The sequence below is a fragment of the Nicotiana sylvestris genome, chromosome 9 (assembly GCF_000393655.2).
Source record: "Nicotiana sylvestris chromosome 9, ASM39365v2, whole genome shotgun sequence".
Lineage (NCBI taxonomy): Eukaryota > Viridiplantae > Streptophyta > Magnoliopsida > Solanales > Solanaceae > Nicotiana > Nicotiana sylvestris.
The window spans coordinates 97783659-97808012 of record NC_091065.1 but is presented as its reverse complement, the minus strand read 5'-3'; the positions used below and the strand labels follow the sequence as shown (position 1 = coordinate 97808012).

The 24354-nt window shown below is 37.6% G+C and overlaps 1 protein-coding gene across 1 annotated transcript; it reads right to left on the bottom strand.

Moving 5' to 3' along the window:
- Positions 1-388: 388 nt before the first annotated feature.
- LOC104230241 (protein JASON) lies at positions 389-3021 on the bottom strand. The gene is made up of 5 exons (XM_009783000.2): positions 2714-3021; positions 2064-2161; positions 1935-1970; positions 785-1841; positions 389-692 (listed from the first exon to the last, which is right to left on the bottom strand). Exons 1-5 carry the CDS (start codon positions 2795-2797, stop codon positions 618-620), a joined length of 1350 nt encoding a protein of 449 aa, XP_009781302.1. The 5' UTR covers positions 2798-3021; the 3' UTR covers positions 389-617.
- Positions 3022-24354: the final 21333 nt, after the last annotated feature.

Genomic DNA, 24354 nt, shown 5'->3' with positions numbered 1-24354 from the left:
GTTGACGGCTAATGGAGTAAACAGAGGCTAAACTATCTTTTACGATCGTTGAAGCTTTGTGAGCTATCCTATCACCCATTCAATTTCCAACTGTATCTGACAGAGTGATACACAATCACTGCATTAGGGACTAGAAAAGTATAGTCAGAAAAAAAAAAAAATAACTACATTACGTTGCTTATTTCTGCAATTTCCATGCAAGATGCATCTAACCGTAGCCATCTTCTACGACTTACGTAGTAAAGATCTCTACTGCAGTCGCATGTAATGCAAAGTTGGTTAACGACTATGCGATACAATCTTGTGATCTTCACCAATGTGACCATCTAGTTGCTATTAATTTCATAAATCACAGCATCAAGGACCTAGAGATGATATGATTCCACAGAAACACAAAGTGACGAAGATGAATAGATAAATCCAGTACATCACCACTTATCATAGTTACAAAAAAAAAAAAAATTACAACAAACAGTTTTCTCATATGCAATTTTCAAATTCACATACACGACAAAATTCATAAACTGTATAGAAATGTAATCACACACGATAGAAATAATAAATGTCTCACAAACAGGTGTGCCAGTTTAGATATACAATATTCAAGCTTTAGAGGCTTATGCAGCACCTTGTTTCAAGGCTCTGTCCAGTCTTGTCTCAAATGGAGTTGAATGCCAATTCACTCTCTTATCCTGCATTGTCACGAGAACCTACTTCTTAATACCTAGTGATTGTGCGTAAGCAAGTCGTATCATTACTGAAAAAGAATTCATATCAACCTTACCTCTCTGTACTTGCTGGTTGAGTTTGGAATGCCTTTAAAAGAAGAAACTGACCCGGAGTCCTTTGTGGATCCAGATGGATTCCAATAGGTCCCAACACTTCCTATGATAGGCATATCATCAGGGCTCCGACTGGGTGATTTCCTTGGGGAGGAAGACGCTGACATCTGTTTCAGCTCCTCAACTGTCAAGGCACCTAAAATCGGTCTGTCTTCAAAGCTCATCATAGAGTTGGAACCTTGTGACATGCTCTTTTCTGAGCCAGCCTTCTTAGTATTGTCAGGTGTAGTAACCAACCAATTTGAGAGACTAGCATCAACTCCAATTTCTTGATCCTTAGACTTTGGCCTGAAACTAGATGACGATGATTGCTTAAATGTCGGTTCTAAACTGAATGAAGCAAGAGGCCCTTCTACTTCTGCGATAAAATTTTCCTTCTGTGGCAGCATCTTCAAGGGTTCTGCCGCTTTAGATTTAATAGTTTTCCACTGACTGAGGTTTTCCACAGGGTTCAACACAGGATGGATATAAGCACTCCTATCTCTTACATATCCTTTTGTTTCGCCCTTTCTCATTTCCTTCTCAGGCACGCCAAACATCGCAGGACTATCCACTTCCTCCTCTTCATTCACTAGATGAAAGGACTTATCATCAGCCTTAGATCCCACTGATGCAGTTACCACAGATTCAGACCACACTTGAAGTCCACCATCACAATCGGAATCCCCGCCGCAGTCTTCATCATCTAGATCACATTCGTCGTCCAAGTCACTGTCAGCAAAATCCTCAGCCTCATCATCACTGTCTCTGCAGTTCTGATACCTGTGGTTTGGAGGGTATGATCCAACACTAGATATGGCTGAACCCCCTTCAGAGGAAGAGTTGGACTGGCTTGATTTAGCAAGGCAACCCTCCTCTTCTTCGTTTTCACCAGCTTTCTTGGTTTCGGGTAAAGAATCTGTACTTTCATAGATTGAAACAGGATCATATGTAGTGACCTTTGAATCAAAGGTAACTCTTTTTCTAGCACTCAAGCTCAGTTGTTCCTCAGACCTATCTCTGCATCACAAAAATCCATATTATTTAACTTGGTAAAATATAGTGGAGAAGATAGAAAACAAATTAAAGATACTAGTAAAGTCAGTAACTCACTGTGCTTCTGCAACCAAGTTCCGAGACAGATCATCTCTACATCACAACAATCCATATCATTCAACTTAGTAAAATATAGTGGAAAAGATAGATAATAAATTTAAGACACTAGTAAAAGCAGTAACTCACCGTGCTTCCGCAACCAAGTTCTCAGAGAAGGGTTCCTCCTCTATGATGCTTTGTTCAGCGGTGATGGTGCTTTTTGGAGGATCCCTACAGACATGTTTCTGCCGCAAAATATTAGGTTTTACTTTGTTTATATGCATCCCAAAAGAAAAAACAGATACAAATCATAGCTCTACTAATTAGAACTTACAGGACCAAATAGTATACATAATCAAGAAATTTCCATATTATCCACTTAATTAACCCTAATGGGAGTAAAACCATATACTGAACTTGACTATAGAGAATTTCAAGAATTAATTTTTCTTCTACCCTAGGAGTATAACAAGTAATAAAGGGTCAGTCCAAAACACTCACTTAATCAAGAATCTGGAGTAAAATTTTATTTTTAACTTGTTTAAATGGTTCTAAAAGACAAAATCATAGCTCTATCCATTTGCCCAAAAACTGTTAGGATAATTTACGACACTAACCTAGAAATGTCCATCATCATCAGCTTAATTAACCCTAACCCCAGTTAAACCAACTTCCACAATATTACCTAAAGCTGAAATCTTGCTCAAACACAAGAGAATTACAGGAATTCACTTTCCAAGAATTTCATAAATAGAACAACTAAAGAGTAACCAGAAGGGTTATTCTGAAAAACATACTTGGTCTCGAGGGATGACTTTGTGCCTCTGTTTGCGACGTTTCTTGTCCTTATCACCACCAAAACACCCAAGAAAACAACCCATTTAAGCAGCAACCCAAAATTGTTGTGAACTCAAATCTTGGTTTCCAGATTTGGATTCTGTTCCAGCCAAGAATGGTGGAGAAATAACAAAGGGTATTAGCCAAGAATCCTCATGATGCTAGCAGAGGAGGAGCGTTTGGGGTAATTGAAACGGTCAAGAAATTTGGTAGGGAGGCTAAGACCGGAAGGGGGAAAAGGGGTTTATTACTTTGAAAAAAGTGCAATGTGACCGTTACACTTGAGTTGATAATTGTGGGGTTTTTGTGTGCGAGAACAGCCTGTATTACCACCGTTACGTATCAGAGCCGTGGATTTTGTTGCTTTATTTTTATTTCTTTCTTAATAAATAATAATAATGGTGGGTTAAAAGAATTTTATAATATGAACTACCTGATAACTATTCATAATAAATGCAATTTATATATAAAAATTTTAAAGTAAACAATTTGCTATAATAGAATAATAAAAAAAATTAGACCATTAGTGCATATAATCTGAATCTTTTTAATAACCTTTTCACTTCTTTTTTCGGAGGGACGAGATTTAAACATTATAACTCAAATCAATCACTAACTCTACTGAAATAACTATAACCAGATTTAATTAGCCTATCTTATGAGATCCGAACCACATTATCTGGTAAATCCTTTTATTATAATTTTTTTTTCTATTTTTGCAGCTCCCTCTAGGTGATGAAGTACTTCCTCTATCTCAACTTGAACAACAACATATTCAGTATAATTTCACAAGTGGGGTTTCGGAGGGTAATGTGTATGCAGACATTACCCCTACCTGGAAAGGTAGCGAAGTTGTTTTCGATAGACTCTCGACTCAAAAGAATTTGGGAACTATTGTTTATTAAAACTAATTTGATCAATTTGATATTAAACAGAGTAGATTAATTTTTAAAAGTAAAATATAAATATTCATAAGTTACATGAAAACATCAGTAAGTTAAAATACTCCTCATATCAAAATGACAATTGAATACAATCTTAAATGTTAGTCAAAATTCGTGTAAATTTTCAAATATTTTAATATAGAGAGATTAGTAATGGCACCCAGTCTCCTTAAAATCAGGCAACACACATACTTTTGACTCCTCAATTATATTTGTTTATTTTATTTCTTGTTCTCCTTCAAAATTTATAGGGATATGCAGTTTCCTCTTCCAGATTTAGCACTATAAATGCATTCTTATACGTAATTGTTTTTTCTCGGAAATCTTTACTTTTTTTATTCTCAATAAGCGTAGACATGTTTTAAATAACAGTACTAAGTTGGATAAGTGTCAAATTACCTAAGTGTGGTTTGTGACTTAACAAAAATTATTGCTTCCATTTCTCCTCAAATTAGTTTGTGAGCAAAAGTTGAATAAGCAATAAAAAGAATTCATAGTCTTGTTCTTCATTTTTCTACATACTCTAGAAGTTCGTGAAAGCTCTTGCTCCCAGATAGTAATTTTATTTGCGGGTTTTGATGAATTCTAGGGGCAATTTGAGCTCAAATTTATCTAACCCGCCCAACCCGTCCAGAGATTAATGAGTTGAGCTATAAATATTTTAGTTCGTGGGTTAATTTGGGCTGAACCTAAGTTAACTCATTACTTTTTGTAGCTCATTTGACACTTTAAGCAGCCCAAATACAATCAATGAAACTTACTCAAAACAAAGGGATCTTACCCCAACTTATCTAGAAATTTACTTAGTTGCCCAAATTTTATTTTATTTTTGTTATATATATTTTTAAAAGATGGAACAAGTTGGACGGGTTGGGTTATGACCCATTGTTTAACTCATCTTGATCCAGCCCATCTTAGCTCAAGTACGCTTTGGGCTGGGTGGGACAACAACCCATTTATTGACCTAACTCATCTTGACCCGCACAAATTCAACCCAACCCGTCCATTTGCCATCTCTAATGAATCCCTTCATACTCCTCTAACAACACAGAATCTATGTCCTAATGAATACAGAGAGCCAGCTCAGTTGATACTTGTCCAGCAAACCCTTTATAACTGCGAATTGATTGTCCTCGACTAATGTCATGCATGTGTCCTTGTTTCCTATATCATCCACCCTATCAGTATTTTTTCCAAAATTTTGTGTGAATTTAGATTTCTTAGATTCGCAAAAGGAGATATCTGGAGCAGGAATCGACTGATGTGGAATATGGTTGATTCCTTCAGTGACAGCGGAAGTGAAGGGTTGGTAAATCTTCTTCAAATCATTAATGCCGGCCAAGTCAATAGTGACCTTTCTACTATTTGTAGAACTTTCTTCATCTCATATGCTAGCACTTCACCATCACCATCAATGTGGGCCAAATCAATCCCATAACTACTGAAGAATGGTTTAACCTTCCCATACAATTCGTTCTCTAGCTCAAGATCGTCACTTAGAATTCAACCAGCATTCTCTACGTCACGTTTACGAATTAGAACCTCTTGAGAAATCTGCCTAACACTTCGAGGACATTTATCAAACACGTGATGTCATGACCCAAATCCCATAATAGGTCATGATGACACCCAACGATGCTTCTAGCAAGCCAACGCGTGAACCTCCAAACATAATTATCCATTTTAACTTTTAAAACCAGGAATTTCATAAAATAAATAGAATTTATCTTAAACTCATAGAAACATATGTTTTTCTTTACCAAATTATCGAGTATAAATAAATCACAAAGCGAAGTGATAATAATAACAATACTAGGTACAACTGTGAGGATCCACTAGAAACTCTCAAAATTCGGTGTCACAAGTACATGATCAAATACTATGAAGTGTAATATTACTACAACATCTGTATGGAAGTATAATTTTCACGACTAATCAAGTAGCTCGTCGCGTATCTGAAATAACAAGTCTGGTACTTTACGCTAGCCTAGTCTCTTGCTAAAATATAATTTAAGGCTTTTAAAACAGGCAAAGACAACTCAAGTAATACAGTTAAACATGGTATGAGCCTATGTCTACCAAGACATGATTAAAATCTAGCATACGCAGGGACACTCGTCACATCATACGTGCGTAGCTCCTATAACACGTAGCACATAATAAATATAGCACTTACGGGGTAATTTCTCCTTCGCAAGGTTAGACATGAGACTTACCTCACTTCAAAATTTGATAACCGGTTCCAACGTCTCTCTAGCACCTCAAACCAATGCCAAACGATCTGAAGCTAGTAAAATAACGTGCAAACCAATCAAAATATACTCAAAGACTCGTAATTTAACATTTAAAAACAATTTCCAACTACACACGAAAAGTCAATAAAATCAACCCCTAGTCCCACGCTCCCATATACAAAAAATTCTCAAAAATAAATACTACTCATAATAACACAAACTCAAATATATAATTTATTCTCAATTTCATGTCTAATTTCGTGGTCAGAATCCAAAATATCATTTCTAGGTTTTCTTTCAAAATCCCGTAATTTCTACCAATTTTCATGTCAAAATCCATACATGTTCATAAAATAAAATCAAAACTAGGTTAGAAATACTTACCCTCAATAGGTGGATGAAATAGCTCCCCGAAATAGCCCCAAAATCGGCTCCAAAAGAGAAAATGTGATGGAAATGAGCAAATTCCTAATTTGCTGACTTATATTCTGCCATTGTACTTCATCTTCGCAATCGCGGAAACACCATCGCAATCACGAAAGCTAATACTGCCACCACTAGAATTTCCTCCTTCGCGATTACGACCAACAACAACCTAGACCTACGAGAACGCGAGATCAACTCCATGAACGCATATGCCAAGACTTCCATCTCTCAGAAATTTCCTTCCGTGATTGCGGACACGCCCACGTGATTGTGATTAACAACCTTCCAAACCAGGTCATCCCCACAACACATCGTGTTCGCGACCCTCTCCATGTGAATGCGAAGCACACCTATATCAACCACCGCAATCGCGAACCCCAAGCTGCGATCGTGAAGAACAATTCTTCCCCACTCCCAAAAAACACTACGTGATCGCGATGTACGCCCCTGACACCAGAAACCAACATTCACAAAATAAAGGGAAATGGTCTAAAACTATCCCGAAACTCCCTCGAGCCCTTGGGACCCCGTCTAATCATACAAGCCAGTTACAATATCTTATCCAAACTTGTCCACAAACTAGAAATTCCACGAATTACATCAAAACTAACCAACTTCCTATTAACATTCAAATTTTGTCGATCGCGTCTAAATCACACTTAGATATTCTAGATCACAACCAAACTTCATGCATAAGTTCCAATTAATAAAATGAACCTGTCCAAGGTCCCAGATCAGTGTTTGGATCCGATAATACCAAAGTCCACTCTAAGTTAAACTTAGCAAATTTTGATAATATGCGTTGAATCGCTCCCGGACCATTCAATACTCAACTTGGATATGCGCCCAAGTCTAAAATCACCTAAAAACCTATAGGAACCTTTAAATCCCGATTCTGAGATCGTTTGCTAAAAAGTCAAGCTTTGGTCAACTCTTCTAATAGAATTTAAGGGTCAACCAAACTCTATAGAGAACCAGGTTCTCTATCAGATTCGATAGTATACACACACATCAGCAAATAAATGACGAGGAATTTTACGTGAAAAATTTCCCATTCAACGGGATTAAAAACCACAACCTACCCTTATAGGATTTCAACTTCACTACTGAGCAACTTTCATATTACAACCTATGCAACTTAGGAATTAAACTCTTAATCCCTTATTAACTTATAATACTTTATTACAAGCCAGTTTGTAATAAACTCTATTACAAAGACTTTACAACATGACTAACTCTAACCAAGACTCAAACACACTGGTTTAAGGTTTACAAAGGTGTTCCTACAAAATGCTTCTAAATAAGCTAGATAGGAATTACAATTTGAAGAACTATTCCAAAGTCACAACTCAACTAAGGACATACAATAACTCGATGTGGGAACTGGCCCGTAGTTGCTTTGTTCTTTGTTCTTGAAGCATTTGAAACTTGCTTGTTGAATGGTCACGTGAGTGAGCTTGAGTAAAATCTCTAAGTGTTCAAGTGTTTGTTTTTACCTCACTTGAATGCATATATACATGTGTGACATCACTTATAATGATATAAGCACGGTAGGTAAAAAGTCTTCCCTGGAAAGTTGATTGCAACACTGTTCCTGCACTGTAGCATGTGCAAGCAGCAACTTTTCAGTTGGAAAGTTGACTTCGTACAGTCTCCTCGGGAACTAGTAGGGACATATTCCCTCAGTTGTTCCTTCCACTCTAAAGAGTTGAAACATAACGCACGCTGAATCTCAACCTAGAACCTTGTAATCTTGAGGTCTTGTAAATGTGTAACAAGTTCCTTATTTGGTTCTGAATAGTAAGTTTGTTAGATCATCAAAACATAAAGTAAAGTACTTGTGAGCACGTGATTTTTGCCCTATATGAATTACTCCCATAAATTCAAAACAAAATAACTTCTTTTCATTATTTGCAATTTTGTGGATTTTGTGGCATTTTCTGATAATTGTTTGCATTTGTATGTGCATGTCTATTTTATTTAATTCATGAAAATATAAAAATACACTGCATTTGCATTTAGGATCTAATTTTGCATTAATTAGTTATTTAGTGCTTTTTAAAAAAATGGAAAAAATCACAAAATAGTTTATTTTGCACTTTTAATTTTAATTTCGAATTTTGGTGGTTTTTCTTTAATTTGGTATTTGATTAGTTGTAGTAATTATCATTTATAGTTAGTTAATTTAATTTGATAGAATAATTTGATTAGTAATTAATTTAGGCTTTATTTTAATTTTAATTTAAAAAGAAATTAGAAAAAAAATTGAAAAAATGAAAATGAAAAGGAAAAGGGAATAAAAGCAAACTTAGTTCTGGGCCAAGCTTATACCAGCCCAAGTTGTCCCCCATTAACTTGTCCAAACTAAGGCCCAATTACGCCACAACCCGGTCCAAGTGATCAGCCATGGAGGCCATCGAATCGACGTAGTACGAAAGCGATAATACGTCGTTTTGAGTTCAACTCTATTAAACTGATCTCAGCCGATCATTTTTCAGCATCCAACGGTTGTGAAACTCCTTCTCTTTTAATTAAAATTGTCTGAAAGAGTAACCCTGAACCATCTCATTCATCTCTTAGACCTCTCATCTCACCACCGCCCACCACCCACCGGAATTCACCACCGGTGGCAGTGTATCTCCAAACTCCACCAAATCTTGACCCTATCACCCCCGTTGTCTTCCCATTCAGAATCCGCCATTAGTTCTATCCAAAAGTTACTCAATTCATCCAAATCTTAAATCTAAGACTGCCGAGAACCCGACCTTGTACCATTTCTTTTTTTTCTTTTCTCTTCCTATTTTGGTTTCCCCAGGAGATGGCCATGTTTGACATCGAACTCTCGACAAGGGGATGTCATTGGGTTTGTGCCTCGCCGGCTGCTTGAAGAGTCGAAGTCTTTCGTCCTCTTTTCTTTTCCTTTTGGCAAATGCCAAAAATAGTGCTTGTGTTGCAATTTTCATTGTTGGCCAAGAGTCCTGTTCTTCAAGGTTTGGCCAGCCTTTTAGGTATCTTCCTTGTTTCTGTCCTTCTTCATTTTTTTCTGTTTCTTCGCCACTTCTTCAAATTTCAACCCCAGGCCCAAATAATTGCCCAACCTTCTCCATGACCTTTGTATTTTTGTTCTTTTTTCTTCTTTTATTTTCTAAAACTAAATTATAAAAATACTTAAATTATTATTAAGAACTAAATTAAGTTATAAAAGCGCAAATCAACTCCCAATAACAATTAACGCACAATTAAGTAATAATTAAGCATAAAATTGTATATTTGGACATTAAATGCTAAAAATGCAAAAGATGCCTATTTTTGTAATTTTTTAATTTTGTAAAACAAATTTAATTACTAAAAATTGTAGAATTAAATACTACATGCAAAATGCGACATATTTTTGTATTTTTTATTAATTTAACAAATAAACAAGCACAAACAAATACAAATAAATATCCAAAAATGTCACAAAATCTCACAAAATTGCACACCAAGGAAAATCATTTTATTTTAAATTTTTTGGGAGTAATTCTCATATAGGGTAAAAATCACGTGCTTACATGGTGTTCTTTGATCTAAGTGATTGAGTAATTCTTCTTTGAATATAGCATTCATCAACTTATGGTATTATCCAAACATGTTCCATGATTTGATCTGATGCAAGCCACGTTTGTTTTTATATGTACCTGGATCTTCTTGACAAAAGCCACAGTTTCTTGAAGGATCTCATCCTTGGTTCTGAAGTGATATCTGCCCATTTTGGACTTGAATGAAGATCTGATATGCTTTCCTTTTGCACAAGCATTGCACACTTCATGTTACTTGTTACTCAACTTGATCAGACCACGAACCAGGTTCTTCAGATCCAGTTTATTTAGTGATAGACAACTTGCAATGCTCTAGTCTTTTGTCCCATAGTTCAGCATTATCTTTAACAGCTTTCAACCAACTTATATCTCCACTCTGTAGAATCTCGAGCATAGCAACATAAGTAGTCTTGTGTCTTTTGGCTACAACATCACCTCACCAGTCATAGGATTTGAGATTGTACATATCCTGGACAAGAATTTCACCTTATTTCCTTTTACCCAAATCTTCCAACTCTTAGAGCGTACCTCCCTTTAGCCATTTTCAAAAGGGTACACTCTCTCCTTGCAGGGCTTTTAGTGAAGGAAAATTGATTGTATTTCCAGTCCTGTCCTTTGAGCAGCCGTTGTTCATATGTCATATTAGCTGCTCCTTTTCACTACTCCCTGCACACGGAAATCAGGAGTTAGATTTAGGAACCCAAATGAGTTTGGGTCCCTTGTTAAAAGAAAGGGATGAATGAGTGCTCTCTTAGTTCAAGCAGGCAAAATGCATTTCCTATTGGACGGACCAGGTCCTCTTGCAGTATTTGCTCTCTTAGCAAAGACTTTATTTCTCTGATGAGACTGAACCCTGGCCATTCAATTTTCCTTGAGGTGCCCATTTTTACCACAGTGGGTACATAGCCAATTGTCAGGTATAGTAACATACTTTCTATGATGGTTGTAGGGAATCTTTTCCCTTTGAAACCCAATCCCCCCCCCCCATGTTTCCCCCAGGGTTGGTGTACATGGCAGTGAGAACATCAGAGGACCAGGTCCACTTAAGAGATTTTTTAAGATCACTCTTTACTTTCCCGAGTTTTACCTGAAGTTGTTTATTTTTCTCAATTTCAACACACAGACTAGTCTTTACCAAATTAAACTTATTTTCAAGCTTAATATGTACTTCACTTGCAAATTCATTTCCCTTTTTAGAGTTTCCAGGCCTATTTACCGTTTTAAATTCCTCAATTATTTCTTTTAAGTCTACTACCAGCACTACTAGGTCATCTCTTTCTTGCTCAATGATAGCAAATCTCTCAGTCAAGTTTTCCTTTTCTTTACTTGCACACTCAATAGTTTCTTTTAAGTCCACCACAACCACCATTAGAACATATCTTTCATGTTCTATACTAGTAATTTTCTCTTTTAAGGCATTTTTTTCTTTTTTCAGGTTCTCTATTATTTTTTTCAAATCGACTACAACGACTACTAGGTCATCTCTTGTTTGTTCAGCTTCCCATAATTCCATAGTTAATGCATATTTATCATTGATAAGACTATGGTATGCATCAATTAGCACATTTTCTAATAACATGAGCTTCTTAGGAGAGTAAGATATCAAATTTCTCTGAACATCCAGAAAGTTTACCTCATCCTCATCAGATTGAGCCATTAAAGCAAAGATTGAATCATAATCAGTTGCTTTATTTTCTACTGGCATCATTAAACTATCACCATGGTCGTTTTCTTCTTTAGATTTGCTGGAGGAGTCTCCCCATGCAGCAAGAGCTTGCTTTACAACATTGTCAGCATCATTCTTCCTCTTGAAGCGTTTGTCAGGAACCTGGTTCCTCTTGGCTGCTTTGTCAAAGTTGTTATTATACTGATCTTGCTTTAGAAGTGGGCAATCCTTGATGAAGTGTCCTGGCTTGCCACATTTATGATAGAGGTCATAATTTCTTGACTTGTTGGAGCTTCCCCTTTTTGGACTGCCTCCATTCCTGTGAACCATCTTCTAGAACCTTTTTGTCAAGTAGGTCATGTCTCCGTCTTCACCACTTGAGTCATTGATGTCCGTCTTGAGGACCATGTTATTCTCTCTCTTGGGCTCTTTTATTTCATTGTCCTTCTTCTTCTTCATTTTGTAGGTTTTCAAGTTTCCAACAAGTTCATCCACGGTCAGTGTCTGCATGTCTTTAGCCTCTGTAATGGCGTTAACATTGCTTTCCCAAGAACTGGGCAGTACACTAAGGATTTTTCTGACAAGCTTGTTTCTGGAATAATTTTACCAAGAACATGAAGCTCATTGATGATGGAGGTGAATCGAGTATGCATATCTTAGATGGATTCATCATCTTTCATTTTGAAGAGCTCATATTCTGTTGTGAGCATATAAATCTTGGATTGCTTCACCTGTGTTGTTCCATCGTGAGCTGTCTAAAGAGCCTTCCAGATCTCTTTTGCTGATTGACAAGCTGATATCTTATTATATTCATCAGGGCCAATGCCACACATAAGAATTTTCTTTGCACGAAAAATCTTTTCTATGGACTTTCTATCAGCGCCAATGAATTCCTTCCTCGTCTTGGGAATGGCTACAACTGGGTCGCCAAGGTTCTTTGTAGGGACAAAGGGCCCGACACATATGAGATCTCATAACTCAGAATCTTCAGCCATGATGAAGTCGTGCATCCTAGTCTTCAACCACCCATAGTATTGACCGTTGAACCTTGGAGGTCTATAAGTAGACTGGCCTTCTTCAAAGTTTGGACGAGCAGCCATTCTAGGTGTTAACCTAATAGAAAGAACCTGCTCTAATACTAATTGATAGAATGTAAGGGTCCACCAAACTCTATAGAGAACCAGATTCTCTATCAGGTTTGACATCACACATACACAACAACAAATAAATGACAAGAGGAATTTTACGTGGAAAATTTCTAGCTCAACGGGATTAAAAACCACGACCTACCCTTGTGGGATTTCAACTTCACTACTCAGCAACTTTTAGATTGCAACCTAGGAATTAAACTCTTAATCCCTCACTAACTTGTAATACTCTATTACAAGACACTTTGTAATATACTCTATTACAAAGACTTTACAACTTAACTAACTCTAGCCAAGACTCAAACACACTGTTTAAGGTTTACAAAGGTGTTCCTATAAAATGCTTCTAAATAAGCTAGATAAGAATTACAATTTGAAGAACTATTGTAAAGTCACAACTCAACTAAGGACATACAATAACTCGATGTGGGAACTGGTCCGTAGTTGCTTTGTTCTTTATTCTTGAAGCACTTGAAACTTCCTTGCTGAATGGTCACGTGAGTGAGCTTGAGTAAAATCTCTAAGTGTTCAAGTGTTTTGTTTTTACCTCCCTTGAATGCATATATACATGTGTGACATCACTTATAATGATGTAAGCGAGGTAGGTAAAAAGTCTTTCCTGGAAAGTTGACTGCAACAATGTTCCTGCACAGTAGCGTATGCAGACAACAAATTTCCAGTTGGAAAGTTGACTTAGTACAGTCTCCTCGGGAACTGGTAGGGACCTGTTCCCTCAGTTGTTATTTCCACTCTGAAGAGTTGAAACATAACGGACACTGAATCCTAACCTGGAACCTTGTGATCTTGAGGTCTTGTAAATGTGTAACAGGTTCCTTATCTGGTTCTTGATAGTAAGTTTGTTACATCATCAAAACATAAAGTAAAGTACTTATAACCAAAGTACTTGTAACCTATAATCTTCCAAATTAAAGCTTTCGAATTGAGAATTATCATTTCAAATTAACTTTGAACTTCCCGAAAATCAAAACCAACTACATGCGCAAGTCATAATACATAAAGTGAAGCTACTCAACGTATCAAACCATCGAACGACATGCTAGAGCTCAAAACGACTAGTTATTTGGGTCGTTACATTCTCCCCCACTTAAACATATGTTCGCCCTTGAATATGCCTAGAACCGTTCCAAAGTTGCTAAAATATCCAAATAACTCATTGTACACATACTTGTGCTACCTCAATCCATCTAAGCACATTAGCACAACCCCGACGGAAGATCATTCCTGCCATCTTAGCTCACAAGCCTTAAAACCAAATTCCAACATCTGAAATTTTCTATATGGTCTGATTTCCTACATACATACACCGTATCAAACTTAACAAGTTGTACAAAAACATACATATACACCCAAGTTGTAACCACACAATGTACCATGTCGTTAATGTGGCCATAATAATATCATCCAACCATCATGGCTGCAAGTTTCCGAACCAGGTACCAGCAATAAACCTCGTAGCACATAAAAGTTATGTTCTAACCCTTGCAACACTGCTATGTTGAAAACGATATACAGAATCTCATAACCACAGGTCAAAGCAATAAATCGTGGATTTTTTTCGTTCGACAAGAACCATTACTGTATTCTAAACTGATTAGCAACACTTCCCTTTAAAAATACATTATACAAGTTTGATTGCACTGATTCCAGGTCTAACAACCTCGTCTCACCTAGTACAAACTGACTGACTGACATGCTACACTAGATACAATCTAAAATCTCATACGACGTCATCAATGCGCCAACGAGTCATGACTCAAATATGACCAATAAGAAAAGAAAACCCAAGTACAGAATTATTCAGCACGCGTGACTGATATAATCGTCGAACAAAATATATGAAGTTATCCCATAAAGGAGAAGTAAAACATATTAAATAGCATAAGGAATATTAGACAATATCTCACCATTGCACAGTGCAACCAGATCCACATATAATACCTGTGGCGATATGCCACACGATCCATACATAATCAATCTGAATGTGAATACCCATCGAGCCAAAAATTCTCCTACTCACTCAACATACGTATAAAAACTGCAAGCACGCCAAGCGCATAAACATAACATTAGGAGATGGATAGTATCATGCACTACAAGGCCCAAGAACGGCTAATGTGCAATAAACAAATCAGCAACCCAAGAGTCATCTCACTCATAGAATACCACCACACAAGATCAAAACATACGTGTGAATAATCAATCCACCTCTCAACCCACATGGCATAAATGAGTAACACATGAAATAGACGACGACAGGAATAACATCCACTATGCCTGAAGACTCATCCATAGATAAATAATGTGCTATATGAACATATTCGATCTGGTGTAGAGTATACCTTAACATTAGGCCCGCCAATGGACCTTTAAACCGATTATGAGCATCTCAAAATAGGTAAGTATCCTTTCAAGATCCACAATGATCCCATTCATGACACATACACCATCAAATCCTAAACAAACTTTCACAATCCACAACCAAAGGAATAATATGTCTCTCAACTATAAACACTCCAATATGTGATAGTACTATAATCTCCATACCTGACCTTAATCTCTACTACTTAAATGAATATGTGTCGCACCTACATAATAATCCCATGGGAGGTACTCCCACAATCTCCCACACCAAGCAACAAATTTGAACATCAATGGCCACCAATCATACTATTTATGTAGTGCTAGTCAAGCACCCGCAAATCAATACACATTACTTCTTCCACAAAATAGACCATCCTCAGGCTATCCGAAAATAGTGCCAGCATACTCTAAACATCTTAAGTCTCCCATACCTCCGAGATCGTGACATTCCCATCAAAACTTAATTGCATCCTTGATCCTTCAATTTTTAATTTCATACTGCTCACTGCACCTATCATGATGTTATGCGAGAGTATAAGAATTTCGTTATAACTTCTGAACCACCAGTAGAATAAGCACAATCTTTCACTTAACTCACTTCGGGAGAAAATCACAACACATAAACAACTTCCAATAACCGCAAAAAACCACAAACCTAAAGTCGTGGTCTAAACTACCATAACTTTTTCGGGACCCATTTACATATAACAAATCCATCAGAATTAAATACCTTCAAATCGATCAAATTACGGAGAGTGCCAAGCCCGCAACTATAGCTATGAAATACTTGTATAGCCTTACCACACCGAAGGAACCAATAATTTCACTTACTATACCGATCCAAAATACTACTAAACTGACTCAACTCCCTAGTTTTCTCTTGACTTACCTGAAGAACTAACACCTCACTTTTTTAGCACACAATGGACCTCATTTGACACTCCTCCCGAGTGACCCCAAATCACAAGATCACGTCGTCTCAATATTCCTAAGCCATTTTATACCCTCTTATGCACTCAATGGCACCTCCAACTGATACGTCCGCCCCGATGAGACCTCCTGAAATTCGAAAATATTTCTTCCATCTTTCTAATAATGCACTGCAAAACTGGTTATATTCATAGAAATACTCCCAGTCTCTTTCACACTCCACTGCAAAACTAAATTCTTAGCCATACGACAAACCCGAAAAATCCCTAGGCACCATATTTAAATTCTTGAACACACTAGAATCATTGTTTAAAGTCGCCCACTCTAATCTAGTCACAATATATATTATCGAACAACTAGTGCTCTGTTAGTATTCAAACATTATGAAAGCGAAGGAATCCTTTCCCTTGCTCATCACATCTACAAAGAAATATCTAATCTGAGTCATTCCACAACCTCCACACATCAATAAGGTGAAATGTAGCACACATCCATCAAATTCCTTACTCGAATTACCTCTGATGTCTCTTTCCTCAATCATAATTAATCCATCAACGTATCGACAACCATAAATTGCAAAAACACATAACTGCGCAACCCCATCATCGACGGTAGGCTCCCCTACTTGGCTTTAAGCCATCATCGTAAGACCAAGCACCCACAATGACTTCTCCTCTAGCTACCCTGATCTCACATTGTTACTCATCCAAGTTTCTCATAGGCTCTTGTTGCACTAATCATAACATATCCCAAATTATCAATCACAAACGATAACTCGACCTCCTAACAGTCGCACCATCTTCTTCAAGCAATCCAAGCCCACATTGTAGTAAATACATCTTATTGGATGGAAGGCAGAACTATTTATAGTAACTTCGTAAGAAGTCATTCAATCCTTAACCTTCTCACATGAGGTACCAACACATGTTTAACCTCATATCGACATCCTCCAACAGCATTGCCAAAGTTATATCCATTATGAAATTGGTTAATTCTCCTAGGTCTGCACTCATCTGCCAACCATAAGAATTCGTTCATTCCATTAACATCAATTAAAGGTCCAACAATACATTTAAAACTCGAAGACCTATTGCACCCTAAAACGATAATCAAGCATTTACATTCCTTTATATTCCAAACAAACTCTTTTCATCACATTCGGAATTCCAAAGTATAGAATCCACCTTAAGTATCATCTCCCTCAAACTATCAACACTGGATATACTAATTCAACCCCAAAGTCGCAACACACTGTCATCTCTGATAACTGTTTCTTAGGTACCACTTTGCAACACTATATATCAAAGGAAACAAATGGAGATCATCATACTGATGAGCCTTAATGCGGTCAAACAATAACAACAACATAACAACACAAACAAGAATTCCACCAAGTATGGAGATATCAAATCTCCCTACTTCATCAACTAAAGCTTGAACATTCATAGGCCAATTGTCTCTCCTGCTCCGGATTAAATACAGAATCTTCCAATAATAAATCGAATAACCCTTTCTCTTGAAGCATTCAATGCCAAAACATATAAGACATCCTACCGTTCACACCAATATTGTGTGTTAAGACCGCAAGAAATATCACAGTTGATAGGTTTTCAATATCTTTGCCTTGTGTTTTGATGATCTAACAAACTTAATGTCAAGAACCAAATAGGGAACCTGACTCACTTGGATTACACTACAACTAACAGATTCCAGCCAAATGTGAATTTGCTACAGCTTCAGGAGGTAAGAACCTAGACAAGGACCTAATACTCTTGTAGGTTCCTCATGGCAGTACAAAGTCAATTGGACACAGCTGGAAATAAAGATTCTGACGCACTGCATGGTTTCCAACGCCCACTCATTCTTTGATCAACTAAAGTACAATGATTCAAGTTACTCAACTCAAGACAATCTAGGCAGTGTGCACAAGTACCAGATTAGGAACATGATCCCTTGGTGCTCCCCTGACAGAAGTACAAGTCAACTATACAGCTGGATCGCAACTGCAGAAAGTGACTGTCTACAAGCTGTACAAAAAGGAACACAACAGGGACCTGATCCCTTAGGGTTCTCTAACAGAAGTACAAGTCAACTATACAGCTAGAACACAACTGAGTGACTGTCCGCAACTGTACAAAGAGGAACACAATAGGGACTTGGTCCCATAGGGTTCTCTGACAGAAGTACAAAATCAACTATAGCTGGAAAGCAACTGCAGAAAGTGACTGCCTGCAATAGTACAGCAGACAGAGCAACAGACAGTGCAGCAGTCACTTTCCATTGAGATTGGACATCACCATTGTGAATTGACATCACTAAGGTAATGTCTTGTGTAGTATAAACCTCATGCAAGGCACAAGTTTCAGGTTCCAACACTTGCAAAATTAGAAAAGAAAAATATTCTCTCAAGTATTCAAGAACCTCTCTCAAGAACAAAGCTACTGCAACCTCAAAGACCTGATCCAAGATCGAAGATATTTTAAGTCCTTAGGTTTGTAGAGTCTTTGTAATTTGTTCTTTATTGTAACTCCTATCCAGCTTTCTTAGAAGCGTTGATTAGGTTGAGTCATAAGAAAAAGCCTTTGTAACCATAGTGTGACAAAGTGGCTTGTGGTGGAAACATCACAAGTTAGTCAAAGCCTTTGTAACCGTAGTGTGACAAAGTGGCTTGTGGTGGAAATACCATAAGTTAGTCAAATTCTTTGTAACTAGGATAGTCATAGAGTGGCTTGTGATGAGAGCATCACAAGTTAGTTGAAGTATTTACAATACAATTATTGTAAAGTGGCTTGTAATAGGGAGATTGCAAGTTAGTAAAGTTAAAAGCCTACAGGTGTAGGTCGTGATTTTTTTATCCCCTTGTGTGGGATTTTTCCACGTAAAAATCCTCGGCCTTATTTATATTCAGCTTCACTAGCATTCACTGTAGAACCCGATAAAGTACCAGATACTCTACTATTTTGTGGACTCACACAAACTTAGCACTATACCGATTTGATATAGGACCAGATCGCTATACAGTTTGGTTCATCATTACTTTCAGAGGAAACACATAGAGAACATGGTTCTTTATACAGTCTAGTACACGCACAGTCTTTAACAAGTGGTTTCAGAACGGGTTCTTCTTATCAGGCTAACACCTAGGAAGGATCCTCATGGCTGCTCCACCAACTCTTGAAAGGAGATAACCAAATAAGGAAAAGTATTGGGTTCTTAAAGCTGCTAACAATGATTCGAGTGAGGAAGACAGTTACATGGCTTACTTAACTAAAAGGTTTCAGAAGATGGTCAGAAGAAATGGAGAAGTGCTAAAAAGGGACAGCTCTAGATCAAAGAACAATGATCTTTGCTACAAGTGCGTAAAGGGTAGACACTTCATGAAAAATTATCCTCTCTTGAAGCAAGAATTCTCCAAGAACTTCAAGAGAAACAGATCTTCAAAATATGAGTCAATCTTTGCACTCATGGCCAAATCTGATGACGATGAGGACAAAGAGGAAGATGAGGTAAGTTTTCTTGATGTTCAAAGAAATTTGAAAACTTACTCTAAGAAAAAATTGATGTCCTTAGCAAATGTGTTGATTGATGCATTTCACAGCCTCATTAATGAGAAGAATTCTTTAATAGAAGAAATTGGTGGCATTGAACAAGAGAGGGATTATATGGGAGTTTCCAATGTAGACTTAGAGGAAACTATTGAGAGTATGAAGAAAGAAAAAGAGGTTTTAACTGAGAGTAATGCTAACATTGAGCACGAGAGAGATGATATATTGGCGGTAGTTGTAAACTTAAAGGGAACAATTGGGGAACTTAAAATGAAAAGTAGGCCTGAGAATTCTCAAAAGGGAAAGGAAGTTGCAAGTTAGGCACACATTCAGCTTGAAAGTGAGTTGAATTCAGTGAAGTCTAGTCTGTGTGCTGAGCTTGAGAGAAACAAACAACTTTAGGAAGAACTAGGAAGAGTGAAAAGTGATTTTGAAAAAGCACTTAAGTGGACCTGGTCCTCTGATGCTATTACTGCCTTGTACACAAACAATGGGGGAAACGGGCAGGGAATCGGGTTCCAAAGGGAAAAGATTCCCTACAACCCTTATAGCAAGTACGTTACTGTACCTGACAATTGGCTTTGCACTCACTGTGGCAACACTGGACACTTTAAAGAAAATTGTAGGGTTAGAATTCAGTCGTTGCAGAAAAATAAGGTTTTTACTGAAAGAGTAACTGCTGCTACGAAACCTGGTCCTTCACGTAAAAAAACGTATAATGCCTGCTTGGACCAAAAGAGCCCTCATTCACCCCTTTTCTCATTCCAAGGACTCTTGTAAAATTAAAATTCAGTCGTTGCAGAACAATAAAGTTTTTGTTGAAAAGAGGCATATTGATGAGGAACTTGGTTCCCAAAAAAATAAAATATGTGCTGCTTGCATGGGCAAAAAGAAGTCTGATCCATCCGTTCTATTATTACAAGGGACCCAAACTCGTTTGGGTTCCTAAGTCTAACTCCTGATTTTCTTGTGTAGGGAACATGAAAGGGAGCAGCCTACAATGGTACATGGATAGCGGCTACTCAGAGCATATGACTGGAAGTACAAATGATCTCCTTTCACTTAAGGCCCTACAAGGAGAGAGTGTACCCTTTGGAAATAGCTAAAAGGTACTCTAGGAGTAGAAAGGATTGGGATGTCACTCACTCACTCAACTGAAAATGTGTACTCTATCAATGGCCTGAAGTAAAGTCTCTTGAGTGTTTCTCAGATATGTGACAAGGGAAATAAAGTGGAATTCTTGTCCAAGATATGCACAGTCACAAATCTTGTGACTAGTGAGGTGGTGTTTGTGGCCAAAAGATACAAGAATGTCTACACTACTGAATTTAAGTCCCAGCATGGTGGTGATCTAACATGCCTAAGTGTCATTAATGATGATGTTGAATTATGGTGAAGATGACTGGGCATGTGAGTTTCTACTTGTTGAACAAGTTGGTTATGGAGGACCTGGTTCATGGGCTGAAGCAGTCAACACTGCTTGCTACTTGATTAACAAATGCATGATCAGGTCGTTCCTCAAGAAGTCTCTCCATGAACTGCTCAATGGGAGAAAAGCCAAGTTGACCTACCCGAGAGCCTTTGGATGCAAATGTTTTGTTCTCAACAATGATGGAAAAAGGGTCACAAAACCAAGTAGATGAAGATGGAGAATTCACAAATGCTCCTAGTAAAGCTATAGATATTGCAAATGGAAAGACTGATTTGATGAGTCAACTCAAGCAGAAGGATGAAAGGAGATGCGGTAGAATCTCCAAAATGGCATAGAGGAACCTGGTCCCTCGATGATTGGCTATGTTAAGAAGGAAATGTACAATGCTAAAAAGTATTTTTTGGCAATATCTAACTCAAATCTATATTGTTACAGGTATACACATATGTCAGTTTCAGGACAAAAACAAGTAAAGAGTGACTTTGCACTTTTAGGAGTCTTTGCTCAAAATTTTCAAAAACCGTCAAGGAACCTGGTTATGTGACTCAGGTTAGTAGTCTCTTCATTACTTATATGCCTTTTTAGCTACTGAAGTGTCATGTCATTAATTTGTTTCTTCCTTTCTCCTACATCTCCTCCTACCTTTTGTAGTCCAAAATGTTAAACCTTTTCTAAACTAACTGTTGCCCTAAAAAGGAACTTCTCTATCTTACACCCAAATAAAATCGATTCTTTTCTTCAAAACCAGACTCAACCTTGTCTCAAAAGTAATTCTTCTTTCCAAATATGCCAGAGCTGAATCCAACTCTCTCACTTTCCAAAAAAAAAACTAACTCCATCATAATCATAACCCCAAGAAGTTTTTGGTAGATTTTGATGGAAGTGTAACTGAAAGGGAACATAGTAGATCTAATATTCTAAAGCGTGAGGCTGAAGTTGTGGTTGTATTTGTGGAAGTCTTGAAGGATGGAGAAATTGGCAAATGTGAGGACTGAATGAGGGACCTGATGCCTCAAGTCCTTCTCATGAAGTCAATTTTAATGATGATATTTTTCTCCTTGAGTTATGTGTTTAAACAAACTTCCGATCCAATAAAGAGGATTGAGAATAGTAGGCTGATCGATGATGAAGTGGTGTGACCTGCTGATGTGGTGATTGTGGAAGAGAGAATAAAGTAAAAAAATCAAAAAAATGGAGAAAAGAAAGTTGGTTGAGAAAGATACAGCAGATGATAAGGGTAAAATAGATTGAGAAGAAGAAAAAGGAGACATGGTGCTTAGGTATAGAAAGGGTAGTGTAAGTAAGGAACCTGGTTCCTTACCAAAGCAAAATGTTGAGCCATTAGGTTTAGAGGGAGAAGACGTTAAAGTTTCAAAAGGTGCTGTAAGGTAGAGTGTTGACTCTGATATTGCTGAAAAATAGAGGAACCTCTCGACATTGTTGAGTTCTAAAAATTGGAATCACCTCTTTGTTCCTACAATTCCCAATGTTTCTGAAGAAGAAGTAAAAACTTCTATGTTTTATGTGATACTATAATACTATATGTGCATGGGACTGAGTCTGTTCTTGATGAGACGAAGCTTGGGAAGATTCTTGGTGCGCTGATTGATGGCTCAACATACTCAGATAGGTTGAGAACCTGGTCCTTGAGGACCCTCGGCAGAATAGAATGCTATGTTGAAGGGTGAGAACGAAAGATTGAGGAAACAGATGAAGGAACTGAGAAAACAGATGATCATTGATCAAAGAGAGTAAATGAACAAATGGACAAGCTCATCAAAGCCTTAGCTCCTTACTTTTTGTCCTGCCCAGTGATCTATGTCCTTCACTCATTCCAAATTCCCTTGAATTCTTACCTTCTTTTGATCCCTATATTTGATGAACTTGGTACTTCAGTTGTTTAAATTATCATATTATCTATTGTTGAAGCTACTGTGCTTTTATCATAATTACTCCACTATGGGCAATCACTCTATTTTGTGCACTGACATTCACTTCTTGTTCTTGTTATTGTTTATGTTGTGTTGCTCAAGTGGCCTGAGTTAATGTTGCTGAACTTCTTTTTGGTGGTACTTCTTCTGTTATTCTTTTCGATGATGCTAAAAGGGGGAAGTAATATAGGTGTCCACATGGGGGAGGAACAGAATCGAATTGATATGTGTGTTGTGCATGAAAGATGGTTGTGCTTCGCAGGGGGAACGTTGCTGATGGTTGTGCTTCACAGGGGGAACGTGCTGATAATATGTTGATTATAGGTCTGATCCGCATGTGAGGAATCTAGTTCTTAAAAGGAACAATAATTTTAGGTTTGTCATCATCAAAAAGGGAGAAATTGATCTAAGTTACTCTATGTCATGTTTTGATGATGACAAACGTTCTCAACATACTGGGTACGGACCAGATGTGATCAGTGCAGATAAGGAACCTGATTCTCAGGGAAATAATTCTGGGTTTGTAATTCATCAAAAAGGGGGAAATTAATAAGCTATGATACTTTAAATTTTGATGATTTGCCAAACAGTCTTGAGGAACCACTTGTGATCAGTTCCTTAGGTTCGGTTCTCATGAGCAATATGGCTAATTCGTAGGGGGAACAATGTAGAGATTTGGTTCTCAGGGGGAATATCAATTCTAAGTTTGTAATCATCAAAAAGGGGGAAATTGATAGGTTTTCAATATTTTTGCCTTGTATTTTGATGATCTAACAAACTTAATGTCAAGAACCAGACAGGGAACCTGGCTCACTTGGATTACACTACAACTAACGGATTCCAACCAAATGTGAACTTGCTACAGCTTCAGGAGGTAAGAACCCAGACAAGGACCTGATACTCTTGTGGGTTCCTCATGGCAGTACAAAGTCAATTGGACACAGCTAGAAATGAAGATTCTGCCGAACTGCACTGTTTCCAGCGCCCACTCATTCTCTGATCAACTAAAGTACAATGATTCAAGTTACTCAACTCAAGACAATCTGGGCAGTGTGCACAAGTACCAGATCAGGAACCTGATCCCTTGGTGCTCCCCTGACAGAAGTACAAGTCAACTATACAGCTGGATCGCAACTGCAGAAAGTGACTGTTCGCAAACTGTACAAAGAGGAACACAACATGGACCTGATCCCTTAGGGTTCTCTAACAGAAGTACAAGTCAACTATACAGCTGGAACATAACTAAGTGACTGTCCGCAACTATACAAAGAGGAACACAATAGGGACCTGGTCCCTTAGGGTTCTCTAACAGAAGTACAAAGTCAACTACAGCTGGAAAGCAATTGCAGAAAGTGACTGCCTGCAACAGTACATCAGACAGTGCA

What these genes read in the sequence shown, in the direction of transcription:
- LOC104230241 (XM_009783000.2), bottom strand. Translation starts at nt 2,797, where the DNA reads ATGGGTTGTTTTCTTGGGTGTTTTGGTGGTGATAAGGACAAGAAACGT. An exon ending in AAGTCATCCCTCGAGACCAA is followed by an intron (nt 2,162 to 2,713) that starts GTATGTTTTTCA and finishes ATTTTGCGGCAG; the next exon opens with AAACATGTCTGTAGGGATCC. An exon ending in AACTTGGTTGCGGAAGCACG is followed by an intron (nt 1,971 to 2,063) that starts GTGAGTTACTGC and finishes GTTGTGATGTAG; the next exon opens with AGATGATCTGTCTCGGAACT.